Genomic DNA, 20,027 nt, shown 5'->3' on the forward strand with positions numbered 1-20,027 from the left:
TGGCTACAACTCTGGCTGATCCACTGTTACGGTCCCAGAAGGGGAAGGAGGTGGAGCTTTTCCTCTGGAGGGCCTCTCTCTTTGGATTTCTCCTTCCTTCATTAGTTACCAGAGCACATAGTCTTCGTCCTTCAGGGCCAAGCTGCAGGCTTATTCCTTTCCTTTTAGTCTGGAGTCTTTTATCACTGTGCCATGCATTTATTACAGGACTTCACTTGGTTGTGACCTTGGGTTTGGGTTTTTTCCACCTTTTAGTAAAAATACATTGATTTGGGTGTGGTTTGCAGTCAGAGAGGGCTCTGAGATTTTTAGCATTACTTATTTAATTTCTGCTTTTGGTGGGTTTTTTTTGGCCTGAATCTTATGAAGGTGCTTGGTACCCATTTGGACACAGATGCCTCTAAATTAACATTTAATGTATGCATGTGCAAAGATGCATATCGATGAATAATGCATATTAATAAACAGCTTGGTGATTGGGTTTGGTTTGCAGTGATATTGCATCTGGATTAGCCTTAAGGACCCAGATCAGCGGTGTTAATGACATGTTATCAGGTGGAGACAGCTAAGCTAAACCTATTGTGTGCTGCACCACTTACCTTTGTGATAAAAATGTCTCTCCTCCCACGTACGCAGCCTCAGCTGGACTTGCAGAGCCATTCCCTGTGCTCTGCTGAAACCAGCCCTTCGGGAATGACTAAGGCAACCCTCCCTCTGCATCGGCAGCTGCTGGAGCCGTTTATTTAGGTACAAACCCGAAAGAATAAGTTAAAAAAAAGAAAGAAAAAAAAAAAAAAAAAAAGAAAAAGGAAGGATCCCTGACACATCCCGTTGTACCAGCCACGGGGAGCAGGAGGGTGTGTTAGAGCCCAGCAGCTCAAGCAAGGCGGAAAGGGGGGCTAGGGGTCGGGTGCGAGTGCCTGAACGTGGCTCTGAGCCTCCCCCTTCAGCGGTTGGAGCTGGCCCTGAGTCCCCCGGACTGGCCCTGAGTCCCTCGTGGCGGCCGCCGGGGCCGGGCGGAAGACGGGTGGTGCTGAAGGGACAGCGCCCGCGGCCCGGCCCGGGGGGGGGGTGGGGGGACGGACAGACTCGTCCGGCCGCGGCCCCCCGGCCCCTCGCTGTCTCGTTCTCTGACGCTGTCCCCCGGCGCAGGGACGCTGTCAGCATGGGCAAGAGCGGGGAGGCGAGGGGCTGCTGCTCTGTCTCCTCCTCTAGAAACCCGCTTTCAGCCGGAGCCGCCTTTGGCTGCTTCCCCTGATCCCCCGCAGGGAGGGACTGGGGGCTTCTGGCATTGCAGAGGCTTAATTGACTAGCAAGGTCACTAATTTCGGCTCCTGGAGGTAAGTCCTGGTTGACGGCTCATTTTCCTCTCTCCCTCGGTTCTCACACCCCTCTCCCATCTGTCTCCCTCTCTCATTCTCTCTTCGGTGCCATCAATCAACCCTTTCCCCCCCCCCCCCCCCCGAAGAGGGTCTACCCGAGTCACGGCACCAGCGATGCCCCAAACCCCAGAAAGATGAGTCAGCACGTTGCCCCCCACTAACCCACCCGCAATCTCATCTGCTCCCCGCCCTCCGGCTCCGCTGCTTTGAGAAAAGTGAGGAACAATAGGATTCCCGGAGCACTCCCCGACTCCACCATTGCGGGGCCAGGGGAGGAAGGGGAGAGGGTGGTGGGAGGAAGGAGGGAAGGGATCCTTTCTCCCCTGCCTTGGGAACACGCCTCCCGAGCAGCCGGGGGCAAGGGGGATGCTCGGTCCCCATCAGTGCCATGTAGCAGCAGCAGCGTTATAGCTGGGAAGGGGTGGGGGCAGAGGGTGTGTGTGGGGGGGCTGTTACTCCAACCTGATCGAGTCCATTTGCCAATTCACCAGTCGCATCACTTCCGGATCGGTCCTCAGTTTCTGCTGCAGAGTGAGGATTTTTTTAATTATTTTTTTTTTCTCCCTTTTCCCTCCCTCCCCATCTGGATTCTGGGAACTTGAAACCTCCTCCCTCGATTGCAGCAGGATCTGCCCCAACCTTCCTTCAACTTTGCACTGCATCAAAGAAAAAGAGCGAGCCACAGGCTATAGTGTACTGATGGGGGCAGGGGATCTGCCAGGCACAGCCCTTTGCAGTTGATGTTGCCGTATCTCTAGGACCCAGAGCGATCTCGCTCTTCTTTTTTTTTTTTTTTTTTTTTTTTTTTTTTCCTCTCTTCTTTTCGTGTGTGTGCGTGTGTGTGAGTGTGTGAAGGATCCTCCTGGTTACCGTTGTTACTATTTTCCCTTAGCAGGGAGACCACACAAGCCATGGCTGAGAGGAAGCAGTCTGGCCGGCAGGGCGAGGAAGAAGAAGTGCCAGCCTTCTTCAAAAACCTGGGCTCAGGCAGTCCCAAGCCCCGGCAGAAATTCTGTGGCATGTTCTGCCCAGTGGAAGGCTCCCTGGAGAACAAGACCATCGACTTTGACTCCCTCTCGGTGGGCCGCGGATCTAACAAAGTCGTGGCAAAGCAGAAGGATGTTGCCCACCTGGGTCCGGATGCTCCGTCCGTCTATTCCAGGCAGAGTGGGAAGGGAGGGGAACCATCTGTTGATTTCGGGAGAAAGGTGGAGATCAGGAGTGCCACTGGGAAGGAGGCGCTGCAGAACCTGAATGACAAGGTGGGTGCATATATATATGTGTGTGTGTGAGAGACAACTCGAACACGCGATAGGCTGCAGAAGGGATGTATCCTTTCCACTCTGCAGCTCCTTGCTTTTATGTCACTTGCATGTATGTGGCAGTTGGTGTCTTCCTCTAAGCAGCATCTGTACTAGACCCTTTTTGCCAGAACTCTAATGTTATCTGTGTGCTCTCTGCAGGTGTGTGTGTATGTGCACGGGGAGGAGGGCGGAAGAAGAAAGGAGCCCCCCGCACCCACAAACACCCTGCCTTTCCCCACCCTGCCTTCCTGTTTGGTGATATTTGGTCCTATTTTTGTTTCTTAGGCGATTCCTCCCAGCACAACGGTAGCAAAATGCCCCACCCAGCTAGTGAATGCAGCTCACGGGAGCAGAAATGCAATTGTTAGCAAAAGAGCATCAATGAGCCTCCACCTACAGGGATCAAATCCCTGCAGGCTTCTTCCAGGGGAAACTCCTACTCCCTCCTCCCAGGGGAGGACAGACCCCAGTGACCCCTGGGAGCTGTATTTCAATAGCAATTTTGATGAAGGCCTCTGGCTACAGTGGGAATTTTTGCCTCAGAAAGATCTGGGACTTTCACAGGAATGTGGTGTTCTCTTAGAAACCCACTGAACTCCTCCCAGTCTTTTAAGACTCCTGAAGCTATTTTCTCGCTCTCTGTATGTGTTGTGGTGTAATACAGCCTATCCTCTTCCTCAGGCAAAACCCATTCAACCCATAGGTATAGCTGACCATGCACATTTGCTTTCCTCAGTAAATAGATTTAAGTAAGCTCTGTTCAGATCTGAGACATGAAATACTCTGTGCATTCCTCTGACAATGCTGGCTCCTGTGCATAGGCTGGAAGAGCAGAAGTGAAAAAGGAAGCACCAACCAGCACTGATAAACTTCTAGCATACTGGGAAAGAGCTTCTGTGAGTTTGTCCTCCAGCGAGTTTACAGAGCAGTTTCTAGGATGTACCTCTAGATTTTTACTAGTGGTATGGAGTCCATATATAGGGCAGAAGTCTGCCTGGAATTTGTAATATGGGCTTGTTCACCACTGTCTCCAACTTTTCAGTGTTATTGGGGGCTCATCCTCCCCAAATCGGACCCTACTCTGCTTCTTCCTACCACAGTAACCTAAGGGCTTCATCCAGCCATATTTACCTGCATGAACAACTGCTGTTTACAGTGAGATCGCAAAGGCAGGCCCCGCTATTCACAAGTACTGTGCACCAACCTTTAATTAGGAGTGAGATGTGCTCCGTGCTGCTTCTAACCTGATTTGCCAAACCCAAACAAAAGTTTGCCACTACAAATGCCTATGGTTTGATTTGACCACGTTGAAGTGCCTACTAATTGAGTAAGTTTCCATGATCAATTAGTCTTGTTGGACTAACTAAAGTGCATCCCAGGAGTAAAGGTATATACCTCTTCAGCTTTGTGAGTCAAAGGTTTTGCAATTCGGGACACTTTCAGAACTAATTTCGGACAATTTGATGTGGTGATGTCCTGCAGGACATAAGTATAAACAGGTGATATATTAATTCTGAAGATTAATTAATTTGTGATGGAAGGGTACTGGTATAATAAAAAACTTTAAGTACAGTATGGTAAAAAATCAGAAGCCCCCCCAAAATATTAATCACATTTTTTTAAAAGTATGTCTTTTGGTTCTATTTTTAAAGATTGTCGTATCGATGTTAACTGAGGGTATGAAATAATGGGATAGTGCGAAACGTTTGAGTTCTTTCTCATTAGCTTTACATAACACTGATGCCAATGGATTGTGTTGTGAGGGGTTGTGAGCATTTGGGTAAGTGCAGTCTTTTATTAGAGATGTCTTGCTATGGATTGGCACTTTATTGCAGGAGTGTTTTAGCTTTGGTTTTCTAGCGGACTGCATCTATAGCTTGAATCGATGGTTAGATCCTCAGCAGGTAAAACTGGCTTTACTTCAGTGTCGCTAATAGAAATGTGTTTATGATGACAATCAAAGCTCAATGTATTAAAAAAAGGTGAAGAAAAATAATGTTGCAGGAAGTGGCAATAAAGGAAACAGTGCATTGAAATAATTTGAGATAGGAGTTAAAAGGCTTCTGAAGTTTTGCAACTGAATTTGGCCTGTTATTTTCAAACCTCTGTCTTCATAACACATCTGAAGTAGGTTCTCCCTGGATAGACTGTACAGTGTTTCCATGTGATAGGAATTTAAATTATAGTGGCAAGGAAAAATATGCTAATTTATAGGATATTGAATTTATAACTTGCATATATTAGTTCATAATAGGCTAGAAATCTTACTGCTTTTTTTTCTTTAGCTTAAGGCTGACAATAGTTGCCATTTTTATCAAGTCATGTAACAATCGATATACGGGATTGTCCATGCTCTGTTTCAGCAACCGAAGGACCATATCGTGAGCTGATGGGAATGGGTGCCCATCCGCTGGAGGCAATGGAGATAGGTGGAAGTGTCTTAGCCAGTGACTGATCCAAAGTGGGTTTAAAACACAGTCATCTTTTCTGTCACTGTATAGAAAGATCTTGTATTAGTGTCTACTGAAATAATTAACAAAGCAAGATGTACAAGCTATTTTTAATTTTTCTGAGGTCTTAAGCATCCAGAGGATAAAAAATGGAAATGTAATTATTCTACATTAAATTGCAATATATTGTTCTGGAGGCAAAGATAAGGGTAATCAAATCTCTTTGTGTCTGTCCTGTCTAGGGTATTCTATAGGCATCTATCACGGCCTCGCTTTATTGCCTCTGGGCCATGCTGCCTCATAATTCAGGGTTAAGATCATCTCCAGAGGCACCAGGAAGGCTCTCTGTCTTAGTTTAAGCAGCTCTGTGTGGTGAGGCCTCTGGAGGCACTGTGACCTATTCAACAGGTCCGCAACTCAGCAGATCTGAGGCAAGCTCTGCTGCTTCCCAGCTGTCAGGCCGTGCAGAATTAACTGTGCTTCTATTTCCCATCTTAAACTTTGTCGTCTTCCCTGTTTAGACTGCTAATGCCTGGTCCTGCAGCTGCTTGTTCAACATCTGAGCGCTGCTTGCTGCTTTGAGGCCCCCACCTCAGCTGGGCCATCGCTGCAATCTGACAAGAATGTCATGTTCAACCCCGGGATTTCTTGAATGAGACACTAAACGCTAAACGTGGCCTGGCTTTCAGGAATTGCTGTGCGCCTGCAAGCCTATTTCCTGCAGTGGGATTTGGTGTCCAGATGGCATCAGGTCGGGGACCCGTGGAACTTACTTATAGCACTGCTTTGTAGTGGTCAGTGCAGAAGCTGCAAACTGCCTTGTCTCAGAGCAGGGGGACTGATGAAATGGCTGTGCAGGGCATTAGTCTTCTGTTCCTTAGATGAACGGTCTTGAGAGACATGCATTCGTCTGGGTTTTGAAAAACCTTGGCCATTGCTTGGCCTGGGTCATTTCTCTGTGTGTATTTCCCAGATTTCGCATGTGTATAATTGGTATTCCTTCTGTCTTGCTCATCTGTTGAGATTCTTCAGGACAGACATGGTCTTTTAGGGAACAAAGAATTGTTTTGGTTGGAAGAGACCTTTCAAATCATCAAGTCCAACCATTAACCTAACACTGCCAAGTTACCACTAAACCACGTCCCTCAGCGCTACATCTACACATCTTTTAAATACTGCCAGGGGTGGCAACTCAACAACTTCCCTGGGCCGCATCTATAGGGAAAAGCAAGGTTTGCTTGCAAGAGGGATCAGCGAGCCTGGGGCTTGCTTTAGTCTCGTTTGCATGGAGAGCCTGAGTAGGTGCTAAGACACTTCAACACAAGTACAAGCCTGGGGATCCCAGATCTTCTCTGAAGTCGCTAGCTAAAGTTCCCATTGCCATCTTGTCATTACTCCAGTGATTCAGGTGGTTCCCCTGTGCAACAAACTGTCACCTTTACATACCTTTTTTTGTGTCCCTTAGAAACAGTTCATGAACATTTGGGAAGTGCAGAGCACTGGGTGTAAACTACTGGTCTAAAACAACAAAGCTATGTCCTATTGTAATAAGATACGGTCCTATTGTAATAAGATAAAGAACAATAATGAATAAACAGAGACCAGGAAAATATTTTTATTTTAGAATTGACAGGAGAGGAATCACTTCCAAAAACACAGTTTCATGAAGCTTTTGACATGACTGGACTTTTTTGCTAAAACCTCAAAGCTCTCAGGATCATGGTTGTATGTTCCTGGAGAAAAATAATGAATAACAGGACGTTGTTGAGAGCTCAAATAATCATAGATTCTGGAACATTAATGGAACTGTTGTGTAAAACAAAGAAGCTGTTCCAGACAGCTGGAAACTCCATTCTGAATTTAATTTGTTATGATGCCTGTAATTTTTCTAGCCTTGTTTCGATAATCATTGCTTGCAAAATAATCATACAGGAGGATGACTTGCATGTTCTTCCAATGGATCATAATAGTTTGTCTGGCTACTGGGAAAAAAAAAAAAAAAAACGACATAGAGAAACTAACAATGATGAACACAAATGCCAAGTTCCTCTTAACTTCCTAGATGCTTCTCAAAGCTATCAGTCTGTGTAGCTGGAACATGCCACACATGCTATGGGTGTCTTGTGGAGTGGTCTGTTAGTGTTATGTCAGGAATTTACCAATAGCACACTCTCTCATGCCGAAATGAGCAAGGGGCTTTGATACAGGGCCAACTTATTATTTCGGCTTAAGACTGGAGGGAAAACTTAAAACACCTGGGGCCAGATCTCCCCACCCAGTTTGGAACTGAGCCATTTCAGAGGTCTGGTCTTTCAGCAGCATCTTGTGATGTAGGCTTTATCTCGGGGAATAGATATGGTACCTGGCACAGTGAGACTGGCAGCTTTGCATGCCACCCTTATGCCAGTGCTATGGCCATGATTTGACACGAGCCATATGTTTTTAGCGGGTGCTCAGCAGTCGTTTAGGTCTGCCGGAAATTTTTTACCTGCAGGACCGTGTTTGACTCCCCATATCGCTTATCTGTTCTGTGGCACATGAAATCTGAGTCTATCTTCCGTGGTGGTGGTATAAAGTTGGGAAATGATGTAGGCAGCAAAGCTCACTTGAAGTTGATGTGTGTGTTCTGCACGAACTCCCTTACCCTAAAAAAGGGCCAGCATCTGGGAGCAGAGCTGTAAGAAATCTGCCTAAACCAAACCTCTTTAGTGTAAGATTCACACAGAAGCACAATGTGCTGTTCTTTGGTCATCTCCCAGAGATCAGGGATGGATCTCAGGATGGGAGAATGGAGGTCAGAATTTCATTTTTTCATTGTCTGGAGCAATGATTTTCCTGTACGTCAGAGGTAAGCAAAGCCGGCTGACGCAAGTAATGACAGCAATTGCTGAGAGCCTGATGCTTTGCCCTGTAGGTTTTTGGGGAACAAGTGATTGCAATGTTAAGAAACAGTGCAAATCACTGTGAAAACAGCCAGTTTGTAGACCCTACCCATGGTTCCCATGATCTTGGAGATGCTGAATTCTCTCCAGTGGATTAAAGGGAGGAGCAATGATGAGCATGCCCAAATGTCCCATGACTTTGTTCCAGAAATGCTGTATTTAACTATAGTGAAGGTCACAGCATGAGTGTAGGCTGTAAGCTGTTTAGAGAGCACATTTTTGCTATGTATTGTACGAGCCATGACAGAGCGATCCCTGTCTAGAACCCTGAAGAAGGCTGTCCCTTTCCCGACAGCATGACGTGATAGTAAATTAACTGTGGAGCGGTGGCTCAGGCTTGTTAAAGGACAATTAAGATTGTAGTGCACCTGAAATGCTCAGGACATTTCCTCTAAGAAACACACTATAGCTGTAACGGTCATCTAAGAAGGTTATTTCTGAACCTTTGCGAGGTTTCCTGGGATTTTAAAGGAAAGAAAATCAATTGGAAGGTTAATTTTAATTTGCAGATCAAATGTACATTTTTATCGACCTGTTTGTGCAGCTGGAAAGTGAATCTCCCCCTCATAACCTAAGACAGTCTGTATTCAAAAAAGATTAGGCTGTTTCTCTGAGAAGTTGTATGATTTTTATTTCCTCATAGGAGCATGTTTGACCTCTATGGCCATTTCCATATAATGACACTTAATTTTAATTTTCTCCTGTAAGACAATAAAACAAATGAAAGATGCCTATAGGCAAGTATAATTCCCCCCTGTAGTTTAATTTATAGTGATTAATAGTGGACAGTTCCTTCATCACCTTTTGGGAAGGACAGATGTATTCCTTCCACCATGTATCAGCCTGTATTTAATCCTCCCAACATCTCATGAGATGCAGGGGGCTCGGGATCCATGGGAAACTCCTTTCAAGTCATTGTGCCTTGGAGCTGGTGCAGCAATTGGCATGGGCATGATCGGGACAGAAAATTAGGACCTGATCGGTGAACTTGTGAAAGCTCTTTTGGCCCAATCCTGCTGCCTCTGATCGCAGTAATGAGAGCCTCGCTGACTTTGGCAGGGGGTGACTCCCCAGTAGGGACTGGGGATTATGAGCATCTAACAAGCTGAAAGGGAAATCTAGAGCTTGTTGATGCCGTCGTGCTTGAATTTCAGATACTTCCAGGAATGCCTTAAATCCATCTCTGATCCCTTGTGTCATTACATTTTAAAATGCATAGTTCTATTTGCAGGTTTTATAATTTCACAGCAAAATATCCTCGTGGATAAACCTTTAAGAATTCAGTAGGAGCAAAAGCAATCGGGTGTTGCAGAAATTCTGTCGGGTTTGTTGCAATTACACTAAAATTCCGCAGAGGAAGAGAGTCTTTTAATAGTTTTTTCCCAACCATCCAGTAACTCCACAGTGGAAATAAAATTCCTTGCTAAGTGCATTATGGTAATCCACAGAATCTGTAAAGTTAAGATTCTGAGCTGATGTAAATTGATTTCCACTGGTGCCTGTGATGATTTATTTTGGCATAGATTATCACTGTTCAGAGATTCTCATATTCTTGTGCCATTTTCCCTCTAGACCTTTCCAGAAGACAAATTTAGACGTAGAGGTTCCTTTAACACAAAACGAGTTTCTGCTGCAAAGAGTCTGCACTGGATGTCTTACACCAGCTGATACCCGCGCAGAACAGGCTGGCAGCAATCGTGTGTACCCACTGGCCAAAACACCCCCCAACTTAGGATGGGCCAGATACACTCGGGGCGCAGAGCTCAGCTCTGCCGGTGGTCGGGTAGAGGCTGGCAGTGCAAATCTGTGCATAATGCTCACTTTTGGGCATTTCCTCCCCTCTTCTGCCATTTGGGGAAGGTTGTCAGGGCCCTCAGAAGTGCTGAGGTGGCGTAACTGAAGATATTTATGTGCTCTTGCTGTTCCTCTGCCGCTGATGTGACTTGGCTGCAGCAGCCTCGCTGGTCCTGTCGTGGTGGCTGCAGTCGGGGAGCAGGGCAGGGCTGCCCAGCCATTCCTTCATCACTTTCCTTCGTTAGTGTCTGGCAAGGAAGATTTGGCAGTGCTCGTTCTCTGTAGCACCTTCTAATTCTAGCCTGCCCAGCCTGCCCTATGCATTAATAGACCTATGCAAGGCAAAGCGCATCAACATTATCCAGAAATCCCACCACTTCCCGCAATACCTCAGCATATATATATATATATACACACACATACACACACAATGGCACCACTGTGCGGAAGCTGGACCAGATTCAAACCTGCAAGGATTTAAGAAGCAGGTTTGACTCTCCTCTTTTAACCTGGGACCTGACTCCTGCCCTGACATTTCCGAAGTAGTTATCTTTCTTCATTTAACTTCCAGGGAGAATTTATACATAAACTACAGCTTTACCAGGGGAATTAAACAGCTTTTATAAAAAAGAAAAAAAAAAAAGTGCAGGTGTACATCTCGGTATGTTCTGACTCTGTTCCCCACTTGTTCTCATCCCAATGTTGTCCTTCAGCTGTAGCTCTTCTTCCTCCTGATCACCGCTCCTCACGTGTGCTTATACAACAGATAATATCCATTCCTTGCCTTTGTTGAGCAGGCAATAAGCCATTTTGCAACTACATTAATAATTTTCAAATTATTTACTTTGACAACCTTTTTAGATCATTGCTAAAAGGAAAGAGAATTGGGCCATACTGGCAGTTTGTATAATGGAGCTGGAAGATACGCCTGGGAGCTCAGTTCTGGTCCTTTGGGTACACACTAAATCACAGGGAAGGTTTTAAAATTTGGTGCTGTGTAGAATATTCAGTTGTCATTGAATATTGAACAACTGTGTTTTTCAGCCCTTTAATCTCTTCATTTATTTTATTCTGTACTACTTAGGTTCTTGCAACATGGTGATGGGAAGGCAAAGCTAAGTGTCACCTGAAGATTCGTTATTGCTTTCTGAACCTAGTCACTACTGGATCCAAGTTATGGAATGTATTCCGAGTTCAAGAACTGCTGTTCTGAATTAGGCCAAATTGCAGTAAGGCTTGCCTTTTAAAACTAAGTATTTTGAATAGCTATCCTTTAGCAGATGAGAACAGTTTTAGAAGTATTAGCGGGCAGATGACATCATCCCCTTAAAGGTGCTTCCGTTTCTTCTGCCAGCGCTGCTGTTCCACAGCTTTTAGCATAAGGTGGAGAAATGGGCTGCCCGAGGTGAGGGCCAGTTGGCGCTGGAGTTTCCCGCACCGCTGTTTGTGGTCGTTCCTCCGTAATGGTGTTGCTGCTGCCAGGGTGGGATCTTGAAGTGGTGGCTGGAGTTGGCCCATCTCAGAGCATCTGCCCAAGGGCCTCGGTGCCATCTCTCAAACCCATAGGCAGCCTTTACTTCCTCCCTGGTAGACGGAGACGCTCTTTTACCTGGCGAGCAAAGGCAAGAAACCACCCAGATACAAAGTTGGGGACGAAAGCTAGCCTTCAAGAGAAAAAAGGAACAGTTGCGCTGTCTAAATTTAGAAATCCGATGTAGACGCTTTCTTCCGTGTTCTGAGCAAAAACATGCTGAGGTTTCAAAGCATCTTCCAGTGCAGATCAGAGAGGGGCAGGATAACTCATTTAGTATTGTCTATTCTAATCATTAAATCAAAATAAAACCCTACAGGCTAACAAATTAATCGTTTTGCTGCTGTCATAATAAGCCACTTTTTCATTTGCTACTAATTGGATATTAACTGATTGGCATATCAGCTACTTAAATGTTGTCTGATGCCCTACCTATGCCCAGGAAAAGCTTTTTTACTCATTTCCTTATAGCCTCTTGTGAACTAACGTACATAAAAGGACCTGATAGTCATCTGTTTGAACAGATGTTGCCTTTATAATGATTTACTGCGGTAATATACTGGAGGTTTTAATTTCTTACGGGCTGTACACCGTGTGTTTGATGGAACTATTTGGGTATGTAAAGACTGCATTTTGTGACAGGAGAAGCTTGCAGTTTGCTTGGTGCAACGTGGAATTCACCCGTGATTGAGGGAAGAAGGTAAGGCTTTGTCGGTCATTAATTGTCTGTTATAACCTTCAAGCAGAGGTGGATTTGTGCTTATTTATGAGTGTTCCAAAAGGTGTCTTGTACCTTCCCCCAGAGCAACTGAGGTAAGAGGAACTGGTGTAAACTGTTGAATGGTCTTCCCACACTCCGGCCACAAATCCTGTGGCTCTTCATGGCACTGGGGCAAGTGCGCTGCAAGTAACGAGGGAATGTTTATGCCGCTTAACGCATTTATTTCCTTGAAGCCGCAGCTTATGGAGTTCAGGGCCTGAGAAATTTATGAGTCCAAGTGTGGCTGAACCGAGCAGGGCGTTTGCAGCAGAGGAGCCGTGACGGTTGACGGGGGTGACCGGGGCGGGGGGGGAACCACCGGGCCCGTGCGGCAGCTGTGCTCCCGTGTCCCCGGGCACTGAAGCTTCAGCTCAGTGACCGCGGGGGCGGGGGGGGAGGCTGCGTGTTCTGGACGAGGAGGTGGGGGCGAAGGCATTTAGAAAGCCTGGCAGAATCAAAGGGCCGCCACTGGCTCCAAACCTTTTTTTTTCTTCCTTCCCCCCCCGCCCGATTCGCTAACGCTTTCCACCGTTGTGCGCCGGTAGCGCCGGGAAGGGCGGGGTGGGACAAAGAAGATGGAGGGCAGCGCCTTTTTCAGCGCCTCCGGGCAGCCTCCTCTGCTCCCGCCGGGCGGGCAGCCCCGCCGGGGGGTGTTTGGGGGGGCTGAACGGGGTCCGCAGCCTGCACCCCTCTTTCCCCATCCGCGGCCGCCGCGTCCCCCCCTCCCACCGCCTCCCAGCGCGGCAGCTCCGTTAGCCCGTCGGCTGCAGCAGCCTGGGCGGGGGAACGGGCGGCGGCTGGGCTGGGGGGAGCGGGGGGGCTTCGGGCGGGGGAACCGGGGGCACCGGGGGCGGCGCCCGGTCCTCCTCCTCCGCCCCACCCCCCCCCTTTCCCGCGCTGCAGGACCCGCCGCACTGACGTCTCCACTGCGCCACTTTGCATATCAGCCCCTTCTCCTCTCCCCCATTGGACGGCGGCCGCCTCTCATTTGCATCTCCCCAGCGGCTCAGCCAATGGCGACCCGAGCTACGCGGCCCCACCCTTCCCGCTCCCCGGCGGGAAGGGAGCGGCCGGGCGGGCGCATGCGCGGTTGCCGCCCTGCTGTTGTCGGTGGCGGCGCTCGCCCCCTCCCTGCGCGGCCGGGCCGGGCTGGGCTGGGCTAGGCTGGGCTGGGCTGGGCTAGTTAGGCTGGGCTGGGCTAGCTAGGTTGGGCTAGGCTGGGCTGTGCGGGGCTGGGCTGGGCTCCGGGCAGAGGGAAGAAAGGGAGACGCGCAGGGGTGGCTGCTTCTGCCCTTCCTGCCATTGCGGAGAGCAGGGATCGCCCTCCCCGGCGGACCCGCCGCTCCCCTCCCGTGTGATCGCGTTGATTTGGGCTCGGGGGATTTATTTTTTATTTTATTTTTTTTTTTTTTTTTCCAGTGGAGGGGAGGTCGGGGAGCCGTTGCTGCACGGGAGACAATAGCGATACCGCAGCCGCCCCGATCCTCCAAAAAAAAAAAAAAAACCAAAACCAAACCCAATTTTTATATATATATTATTAAATAAATAAATTGGGGAGCGGTTTCCCAAGATGTCTTATCAGGGGAAGAAAAATATTCCGCGGATCACGGTGAGTTGGGTGCACGGGGATGGAGGCGGGGGAGGGGCGCGGGGATTAAGCCCTTTGTGTGCGCGGGGGGTTGTGGCAGGATAATGAGATCAGGGGCTAATGGCGCCGGGGGGGTGTGTGGGGGATGTGTGTGTGTATGTGTATGTGTGTGTGCCACCCCGACGGCAGAGCAGCGGGGACAGCGGTCCCTGCGGCCGGGGAGGGGGGGGAGGGCTGGGGACATCCCCCCCCCCGCCCGGCAAAGGGCGGCTCCGGGTCTGGGGGGGGGGGGGACGGGACGGAGGGGGGGCACCGGAGCCCCCTGCCCCGGCGGGATGGAGCTGGGGAGGGAGTAGCATTTGCCTTTTCTTCCCCGAGAAGCTTCTCGCAACGCGCAGGTTCGGGTCGGCTCCCGGGGGGAGGGGGGGTAAAGGGCAGGAGGCGTTATACAACACCCCAACCCCCCCCGAATCTCCCCCCCACATCCCCTCGATCCCCCCCCTCCCTCCGGATCTGCTCGGGGTGGGAGCGATTTGGGGCAGGTATCGCGGATCCGGGGATGCCAACTCCGCGTTCCGCAGGGCGAGGCACCCGCAGCTCACCGGCTGCCAACTGCCAGTGCTCGGATTTTTATTTTTTATTTTGTGTTTTTTTTTTGTGTGTGTGTTTTTTTTTTTTTTTTTGACACCGAGTATCTCGTGGCTGGCGCCAGCTCCGGCTCCAGCCCCCCCCTTCCCCCCGTATGGCCGTTACCTTTTAAACCGTGGTTTGGAAATACGGAGGGGGCACAGAATTGGTGTGTGATAAATGCAGCATCCTCTTTTTTCTTTTTTTTGGGGGGGGTTGGGGGGAATAGTTTACCTCTGCGGGTCCACTGGCAGAGAGTTCAAGAAGATGCCTGCATTTAAATAAGGATGAAGGTTACTGCCGAACCACTGTCATGGGCCAAAAGTAGCGTGACGCATTTTTCTTATGACTGAATGCGCTGATTTGTGTTGCGTGCACCCGATGCCGTTCTCTTGTAAAGATAAGGGATAGAAAAAAAAATAATCAAGATTCTGGGCTTGTTTGCTATTGTATAAACCCAGAGTGATGCTTGAACTAGGAGGATAAGCGATATCGAGCTGCCCTGTTTTGGCGGCATCAGTGGGGTAAATACGTACAGATTTCGTGGCGGGCCCTCGCGGGGCTGCAAACTGCGTGCGCTTTTGTCTCCAAGGTGGTTGAAATGAGCAGAAGGATTCGCACTGATTTCAGAGCCTACGGTTCAGCCGCAGCAGGAGACCTGTTTATTTGCAGAAGCATTCAGAGCATCGTTAAAATGGTCCAGGCTGCATTTTTATTGGTCACTGTGTATATATATATATATATATGTATGTATTTTTCTTCCTTCCTAATTGCTGCCCAGTGCAATAGGAGTTGGGCTGTCAGTGACATGGATGGCCAAACTAACCGATTTCGATGGTAGCCGGCCTTTTTAATAGCACAAGGCGTCTGCAGTAGAGGTGGGCATAAATACTGCAGTGTTTCTGGAAATGGTAAACACATAGGACAGTTGCTGTAGAGGCTGGTATTGAAAGACAAGTGGGTTTTTTCACGCCCCAAGTTAATTCATTCAGGCTTATTGGCATTCACAGCAGATCCTAAATTTAAATCTTGGGGTTTTCTTTCTTTGTTTTTTAAATTGGTGGCGTTATTCAGGGAAACTCTCCATTGCAGCAGTAGGAGGAAGGCGAAGGAAAAAAAGGGAGGAGGAAGGAGAGGCACTTAAGAGCTCATAGATGTTTTAGCAGTTATACAAAAGGTGGATATAATGGTATAAAGCAGTAGCTGATGGAATACATGTAGCCCTTTTGGTGTTAGAAGAGCCGTGTCAACCTGTGTCAGCTGAGTCGGGTGCTCCAACCATTCAGTTTTATTATAAGCTCTTTGGGGAAAATGTCTGATTCTTCTGGTGGACCAGCGGAGTCCCAGCTCAAAATAAGGGCCCCGAGCAACACTGTCACTGTCCTATATGTATTTGCTATAAGGTCAAGGCACCACCAAGTTAAAGTTCTGCTTTCTACTCCTTCTTGAATTCAGCGTGTGACCTCACCAGCCTGGCTGGTGCGGTGTAGCTTTGTTCTCGTACAAAGGCGTTTTTGGGAGGAGAAAAGAGAATCTGAGTTAGTATGACTGCAGATAGAAGGGCCAGGGTGTAGTTCAGACGGAACGCTGCATAACTGTATGTGCTTTGCTGTAAGTACGTGCATCTGTAACGCAGGGAATGAAGGAACCAGAGGAACACAGCAGCACTCAGAGCCCTGCAGGCTGTGTTTCACTCTTGTTTATGACCACTGCAAAAAAAGATAAATTTGGGTTTGACCTACAATCTCGCAAAAGCGAGATGTAGCTCGGGCTGCGATAACAGCACATCGCCTGATCGCTGCCTTCTTATAATTACCTTCCTGTTCCTGCCAAACTGTCTTCTAATTGGAGGGAATTTTAATAACTGTTTTTTAAATCCTTCTCTTCAACTTAATTTGCTAATATGTGCTTGTTTCCATCTTATTATGCAGCAGTGCTCTGGGAAGGCAGTAAAAGTATCCGCTGCATCGAAACATCACTAAGTTGGACAAAATGAGTGTGTTTGTGTTGTGTAACCACTGGCAACAGACTTTTGGTCCATTTCCCTGACAGCAGTTGACTCACAGTTCGCCAAGTGGTGACTCCAGCGGGTGGATGCATAGAGGAAATTCTGCATGCGACCAAGGCAAAAAAAAAAAAAAAAAAAAAAAAAAAGAGATGTGGCTGTTTCGCATCCTTCAAAGTACTGTTTAATGCTTTTGCTGCAGGTGCTGGGGGCAGACTGCAGGTATGAGTGAAGCTGCCAAGTACATAACCGCGCTGGAACCCACCTCCTTCTCCGCTCTGCTTTTTTTGGGGATCATTAGCGTGATGAAAGGACTCGCAGATGAAATAAAATATTTTATCTTTCCAGTTGAAAGTGCGGCGATTGACTTGTGTTTTGACATGCACTTTTGAATTATGCAGAGGTTGTTTCCGTCGCTTTTATCTCTGAAGCGACACTGTGGACTGTCAGCTTTCTCACAGAATAATTATGTACTGTTGTGTGCTTCTTTGTTGCAGAGCGATCGTCTTTTGATCAAAGGTGGTAAAATAGTTAATGACGACCAGTCGTTCTATGCAGACATTTACATGGAAGATGGGTTGATAAAGTAAGTGAAGTCTGATACTGTGTTATGATTGGGAATGTACAGAAGTGTACTGCAGGTTAGCGAGGAATAACTTGGTCTCAGTGAACTGTATTAGATTGCAATGAAAAATGAATATTTCACGTGTGTCCTGGTGTTTCGTGGAGGAACTTTGAAAACCAGGTGTTGAATTAAATAAACAAATGGGCCAAACCGCCACTGTTATTAAAGCATGGGTCAAAGGAGGTACTTACATGGGCTTAATTTTAGCCATGTGAATTGTCCCATGCTGAGATGACACATATGTTTGAAGTTATCTGTGTTGTAACATTTGACTGAGTTATGACTTAAGATAGTTTGAATCCGGAGTTCCGTGTCCTAATACAGTTAATTCTGTTTTAGGGGAGGAAGCTGGACTTAGGTGACCTCTTGAGGTCTCTCACAGCGCTGTCTTCTATGATTCTTTGAAGCAAGGATCAGTCCAGACCCCCTTAAAGTTAGAAATGATCCGGTAGTTTAAGGATTGAGGTTCAGACCTCTTTCTGTGTTTTCAGTCCTGAAACATGCATTTCTGGCATGTCGAATATATTACAGATTTCTTTGGAAAATTACTCTTAGGAAAAAACAGACAAGCCAGAGGTTACAAACAAGGAATTTTCCTGTTCTGGCTAAAAGGTCAGCACATGTGCTTTGTTAATCAAGGGTAAAAGTTAAAGGAGCCAGCCAGAGACAGCTAATGAATTGTGATGTGTCAGCCACTGTCGCACTTTTAGAATTACATCTGTGAAGAGCTAGACTGGAGAGACCTTTCTCATCTGGAATTTGGGAACTGGTATCTGCAGGGACTATGTAATACTCATGCATGAAAGAGAAATAGACAACATAGAGGCAAAAATTCTTCCAGTGCTCCCGAAACAATACTAACATCCAAATTGCTGCTAGATAGCTAGAATCAAGAGCTGAACTGCCACTTGGCGGCCCCAGCCCAGTCCCAGTAAAGCTGCTGGGGAGACTCTTGCTGTGTTTGGTGCAGCGATCGTCTGATTATCCGCACTGTCCCTCCTCCAGCGGCCTGCGAGCGTGGCTCCCTCTTTTCCTTCCTGTTAAGTCTAATATTGCCCCGAGGTCCTGAAGTAATTGCACGCTTTGCTCTCGGTTAGGCAGCTGCTTCAAGGGGAAGAATAAAATATGATCAGCCACGTATGCTCATCCTGTACCTTGCTTTATATGGAAAAAGAAAACGCTAGCCAGGTTAAGTAGCACAAGGGTGTACGTTTACAGGCTGTTTGCCTTGTGTGTGCCTGACTTGCTGTCTGAAACCTCTTTACCCAGGCAAATAGGCGAGAACCTCATTGTGCCAGGGGGAGTGAAAACCATTGAAGCCCATGGCAGGATGGTGATTCCCGGAGGGATTGACGTTCACACCCGCTTCCAGATGCCGGAACAGGGGATGACATCTGCTGATGACTTCTTCCAAGGGACCAAGGCTGCGCTGGCTGGGGGCACCACCATGATCAGTAAGCTGGCTGGTTTTTCTCTTCTGAGAAGGCTTTACTTTTCTCTTTCTGGGATAAATACAGGAACTGTGGGCTGTATACGTTATGGGATATTTTGGACCAGGTACGTACCGGCAGTGGGGGATTTCTGATGTCTGTCAAGGTTGCTGAGGAAAGCCTGTCTTAGGGCTGGGAAAAGGGGTGGAAAACCAAGACCCCGGGCTTTCCACATCTTGAGCTGTCGGTGGTTTCACTCGTCCTTTCCGTTGGCAGGGTTCTAGCTTTCTACTCGTGTGACTTTGCCAGATCCTTGGGTCTGCTCCTACTGAAACCAGTGTCACTTTGACCTCTGGCTCCAGTACGAGTAGCAGATTCTCCATATTCCTGTGCCTCTGTTCCTTTCTCCATGATGTCTATGGGTTGATGTCCATCATGTGGTTCACACCCAGAAGCCTGCTGCCAGCGTGCTATGTGTCTTTGAAAATTGGGCCACTTATTTAAGGATTTGCACATGCCCACTTAAGTATGCAGCTTTAGCACCAGGATTTTTGTTAGCGTCGTTCCTTTTTTTGCTCATATCCTCTTTTGGAGGAAGAGAGAAATCGAGAAACGAAAATATCTCAAAATAAAAGGACAGACAGACTGACTGCTGTGCAGACACCAGGATTAGACACTCATGGTGTTCCCCTCGGGCTCTAAAATGCCTCATGAATGACTTCCAGGCTATCTGTCCCCGCTTGCGTTGGCTACAGATGCTTGGCTTGCCAGAGCCGGGACCTTAAAACTCCATAAGTGAGTCATTGTTGTTAACCTTGTTTGAGCTAGAGAAAAAAATAAAAACCTCTGTTGCAGTGCAGCCGATCACGTGTAAATGGTAACGCGGCGCCCTGGAGTCTGTTGCCGCACATAGGATAAAGGCGTAAAGGGATACAATATCTGAGCATCTTGCCTTCTTTCATGTACTGTGAGGTGCTGCCATTTCACAGGAGGGGTGTTAAGGTACAGAGAAGTAAAAGACTGGTTCGGAACAGGTACTGGTGTCTATTGTCCGATCTGTGGATATAAAGAGATCTTAGGCACAGCCGGGAATCCACCTAACCCTCCTCAGCTCAAACGTCGCTCCTTATGGACTAGAACATCCTCAACTCTTAGAGGATGGTTCTGAGCGATCTTTGATCCCTGGCCTGGTGGGCGGACTCGGATTCATTGACGTGGAGGTTGGGAGTAGGAGCCAGTGGTCCAAGCACATCTAGACTGTATGTGTTTCATAAATCTTTTTCTGGGTCTGGACCTTGCAAAGAGGTTGTGTCTGGCCTATGAACTTGGTCTGATGCTTCATCAGTAACCTTAAAATAACCCGGGAAATTATTTTTCATAATGTTTCCGCTTTAGAGTATGAAGTTTGTGTATGAAGATAACTTCACGCATGCAGAGAACGTAAAGTGGGAGTGCAGCTGTGGATGGTCTCATTGTGCATACTAATGTCCAGTTTTTCTTCAAATCTTTGCTGTCAATTTGAATTAATAACACTGAAATTATATTTTCTTTTCAGCTTCAGTTCATTGACTTTGTTTCATTGGTTGTTC

At 47.6% G+C, this 20,027-nt stretch overlaps 1 protein-coding gene across 2 annotated transcripts in view; it reads left to right on the top strand.

The window, feature by feature from the left end:
* Positions 1-2,213: 2,213 nt before the first annotated feature.
* Positions 2,214-20,027, top strand: part of DPYSL2 (dihydropyrimidinase like 2) — a 57,202-nt gene continuing 39,388 nt past the window's right edge. Inside the window, exons 1-3 of one of the 2 annotated variants that reach the window (XM_082495793.1) lie at positions 2,214-2,644; positions 16,881-16,969; positions 18,278-18,462. In XM_082495793.1, coding sequence (XP_082351919.1) covers positions 2,294-2,644; positions 16,881-16,969; positions 18,278-18,462 — 625 coding nt within the window. In that variant the 5' untranslated portion in view covers positions 2,214-2,293. Of the gene's footprint in view, positions 2,645-13,422; positions 13,773-16,880; positions 16,970-18,277; positions 18,463-20,027 lie in introns of those variants that run through there. The other variant, XM_082495792.1, reaches the window with a different exon arrangement.

Source organism: Vanellus vanellus (assembly GCF_965231255.1).
Source record: "Vanellus vanellus genome assembly, chromosome: 26".
NCBI lineage: Eukaryota > Metazoa > Chordata > Aves > Charadriiformes > Charadriidae > Vanellus > Vanellus vanellus.